The sequence below is a fragment of the Sinocyclocheilus anshuiensis genome, unplaced genomic scaffold (assembly GCF_001515605.1).
Source record: "Sinocyclocheilus anshuiensis isolate Anshui unplaced genomic scaffold, SAMN03320099.WGS_v1.1 scaffold1405, whole genome shotgun sequence".
NCBI lineage: Eukaryota > Metazoa > Chordata > Actinopteri > Cypriniformes > Cyprinidae > Sinocyclocheilus > Sinocyclocheilus anshuiensis.
The window spans coordinates 118,479-122,783 of NW_015549639.1; the positions used below are offsets into that span (position 1 = coordinate 118,479).

At 40.4% G+C, this 4,305-nt stretch overlaps 1 protein-coding gene across 1 annotated transcript in view; it reads left to right on the forward strand.

Annotated features, from left to right (window-relative positions):
• The window catches only part of LOC107659855 (ubiquitin carboxyl-terminal hydrolase 43-like), a 117,056-nt gene that overhangs the window by 91,144 nt on the left and 21,607 nt on the right, over positions 1 to 4,305 (forward strand). Inside the window, 1 exon segment of the mRNA XM_016448939.1 lies at positions 1,916 to 2,078. Coding sequence (XP_016304425.1) covers positions 1,916 to 2,078 — 163 coding nt within the window.

Consider the following 4,305-nt stretch of genomic DNA (forward strand, 5'->3'; position numbering starts at 1 on the left):
AGCTCTCCCTTGGCTTAACTGGGGATCTGGAGCTCTCCCTTGGCTTAACTGGGGATCTGGAGCTCTCCCTTGGCTTAACTGGGGATCTGGAGCTCTCCCTTGGCTTAACTGGGGATCTGGAGCTCTCCCTTGGCTTAACTGGGGATCTGGAGCTCTCCCTTGGCTTAACTGGGGATCTGGAGCTCTCCCTTGGCTTAACTGGGGATCTGGAGCCCTTCCTGGGCTTAACGGGGATCAGGAGCCCTCCTTGGGCTTAACAGGGGATCAGGAGCCCTCCCTGGGCTTAACGCGGGGATCTGGAGCCAACACTGGAGCCTGCGAGCCTGACTCGGGAACGGCCGGTGGGCTTGATTTCCGCAGGCCGGCGGGCCTATCTTCGGAGTGGCCGGCAGGCAGGAAAGAGCCGCGGCCGGCAGGCTTGACTGAGGAACCGCCGGCGGAGGGGTCCTGGATCGGGATCGGAGGCTCACTGGATGACTGCCTCCTTCCAGTCAAGGTTGGTGGTGTCTGGGAGCTCCGCGGGGCGATGGTAAGTCACCCCGAGCCGGAACAGCGTCACGAGGGCTTCCCCGTCGAGGGAGCTGGTGAGGGCGAGCAGCACGAACACCCTTGCGTAGACGATCGGGTTGGGGCTCGCCTGAGCCACGGCGATGAACCTCGCTCGTTCCTCCATATGAGCAGGGAGAAACGAACGGCAAAACAAAACACTTTTAAAAACAGAGAAAAAGGCGCCGCTTACTTTCAGTTTTGGGTCCGCTGTTCTGTCACGCTTCACGAGGGAGGAACGTGGAGACGCTGGAGAATACGTGAACTAGAATTGAATTCAATAAACAAAGGGATACAAATACTGAAACTTATGAATGACATTTAACAGCGGACGGGAAACAAGGGGCAGAACACACTATAAATACACAGACACCAATGGGACACACCTGGGAGCAAATTAACTAATTAATCAAACACAGCTGGATACGAATTCACACAGCGAGGACAGGAACAGGAAAGACCAAATAAGGAAAACAGGAACTCAACAGGAACATACACGTGACACAATTACCCTCCAAATAGGGCTATAGGAATTGTATTTGCAATTTTCCTCTAAAATTTAATTTACACCAAAAGTTTGCCGTTAAATGTACATTGGTCTTCCCGTTCAAAAATGATCAGTCACATTTATAGAAAGACATTAACATTAAAAGTAACCTGTCATTTTAAATTGTCATGATGAGAAAAGTAATATAAAAGAATGTGACATTAATAGAGTTTTGAAGAGCCAAGTTGAAGTTCAAAAGTTTTTCATGCTTAGGATTGTGTATGACATCCTGCATGTTTTTTTTTTGTTTTTTTTTTTTACATTTTACTTGATGCAGAACTAAAATGTGAAATGATACATGTTTCCAGTACTTAGTGTCTACACATCCTGATACACAAGATACAACTCATAAAAAACACGACTGATCTTCTGAAGTAAGACTATTATTACGTACTATAACAGTCACAATTCTCCCTCCACTTTCCATTCAAACCACTAAGCTGCAAAAAAGGGTCATTCAGAAATCATATACTGAAATCACCAAGAGCACATTAATGTGTGACCACCTACGTTTACATATTCAGTGTCAGTACTAATGCAGTAAGCCCCAAGAAGCTGTGCTTTACAGTGATTTTAGAACAGCTAAGAGACAGTATTAGGCATGATGCAGTGGAGTACATATAAAAATAAAAAAATTTAAATGCTACAGAATTGTACCTACTGTAAATGTATGAAACATAACTGACCTTCCTTTTTATATTCTTATGTTTTTGAAGGCTTGAAAAACTATGTACAAAGTTCTAGTTATTTATAATTATACACTGTTATTTTAAAACACTAAGAGTGTTTAATAACATGCTTATTTCTTTTTATCTTTTGTAGGGTTCCATCACTCCCTCCCTTCCTCGCCCTACACTGCAGAGCCCGAAGGTCACAGGTTACCACCCTCAGGGACGTTATCATCAGAATTCTTGAATCTGGGTGGTTCTCCAAAGATCCTTCTGTTAATCTGCAATGTTGCTGGGTCTGGCCAACAAGCTACAAGGTAACTAAAGCACTACATATTAAAACAAATGTTACAGAAGGAACCCTCTAAGTTTCTAAGTTTCCAAATCATTTTGTCAACGAAACCCCAAATTGTTTACCTGAGATTTCAAGAAATGTTTGAACCCATTCAGTGGACCCTTTGATGGACAGTGAGACAGAGATGTGACTTCTTTACATATTGTTTATAATGTAGTGGTACTTTTTAAGCCTGGCCTATAATATTGTGTAAAATACCAGGTTCATTTATTTTCTTACTTTAAAGGCACAATATGTAAGATTTTTTTATTAAAATATCCAAAAACCACTAGAACAGTGTTATATATTTTGCTGACTTGTGTACTTACATTATCCCAAATGTTTAAATCCAGAGAAATAAGCAATTTTAACTAGTGACACAGACCGTGTCCATAGTGTCATTGTGTCGCCTGCCAATGACGTCATAACCCCTCGATTTCCATTTTTCCGTTTTGTTTTGTAGAAAACATGGAAACACCAAAGACGCTTTAGTATGTTGTGCGTTTTAATAGACCGTTGACGACCGCACAGAGTAGCATTATAACAGAATTTTTAAATGTATCTAGTATGATAAACCAGTGCTGCTTTTTTTTCCCCCACATACGCACGACCGGAAAGAGCGGAAGCGGTCGACTGTGGCATAATAAAAGCTCCGCTGCTTTCGAGCCGTGTGTCACGCTCGTTCAGCGGCATCGTTTCGCTTCGACACCTTTCAGCCTCACCCTGCTTCATTCTACTACGTTAATAAATCATTAGCTCATCCATGAACATGATTTCTGCCCGAGTCCCGTCGGATTGCATCGGCTGTGGGGATGAAGACAACAACTCCCATGAATCCAGACTCAGTCACGGCGTCATCAAACTACGCTTTTGTCTATTTGTTTATTTTGAATATGCGCCCTCTAGTGGCGAAAATTACATATTGTGCCTTTAAGATGCTTGCTCTACATTGGAAGGCCATTAAACAATATTATTATATTTTAATATTGTGTTTTTGTTTAAAGTATTTGGTTTTCCACAAAAAATTGTTTGCAGTGCTGCCATTAACCCCCTTGAAGACGTGTTAATAAATACAATAAACAAATTCATTCATTCGTGTGTTTGTTAAATATATAATAAATGATTCCATTTTATATGTAATAATAGAAAATTGTTTATATGTAATAATAAAAATTGTTTGTTTTACCCATTTACAAATATACATTAATTTTATTTGGAAAATGTAAGTAATTTATTAAGAATTTCCAATTAAAAAAAATACAATGTGAAGCAGATTCATAACGCATAGAAGCATAACGCTGTAGCATTTAGTCCTTTGCTATAGTTGTTTGTTCCCGCAGAACATTACCATGCGATTAAAAGACCATTTAAAATCCAGGTCTTTTTCGCATTTTAAAGATCCAGTATTCCAAATGTACTGTTCTATGAGTCAAGTGATTCATTGAATATTATTTTTTAGACCTACTGCTACAAGAGACAATTCAAGATGCACAAATACATTCATTCATACAAGTCTGATCAGTCAACTCTGTCAGAATCAATAATCCAAGTCAGTAAACTGCAGCACAGGAATCATCTTGCATGCTCCACCTACAGCTGCACTGATCGCCTGGACTCTGGGGAGTGCTGCATCTTGCACAGTCTTCGTCACTAACCTCTAGCTGTCAATCAGAGCTGCACACAGTCTCTTTCTCTCACTCATGGACACAGAGCTTTGGGTGGAAACAGATGACGGGTATTCCCCAGAAACACTTATAAATGTCAAGATGACATTTTAGGGCCTAAAGAAGAGAGGAGAGAAAGCGAAAGAAAGTGTTTGTGTACTGCACCTTAATGGCAGATGCCTGCAGCCTCTGGCCCACATTTGGTAGAGAAGTTCAGGGGCGGTTCTAGACCAAAGTAACTGCTTTTAGGGGGCACAATTTTAAAATTCATCTTAACCTACTTTAAGTATTATTCATTCATAAAATAAAATCATCACAGAAAATGTTAATGGTTTCCACTACAAATAACCATTACAAACATTACAAACCATCAACTTTTAACCATTAAAACCATTAACTAATGTTTTCCTGTAGTGTTTTGGGACATATTTCATTAGGATTTAGTGGTTTTGACAAAAGCCACCGGTAGAAACCAATAGGCACGATTACAGTTTCCATTAAAAACAATACAATTTTCATTATAACCAGTAAAACCATTACAAATTG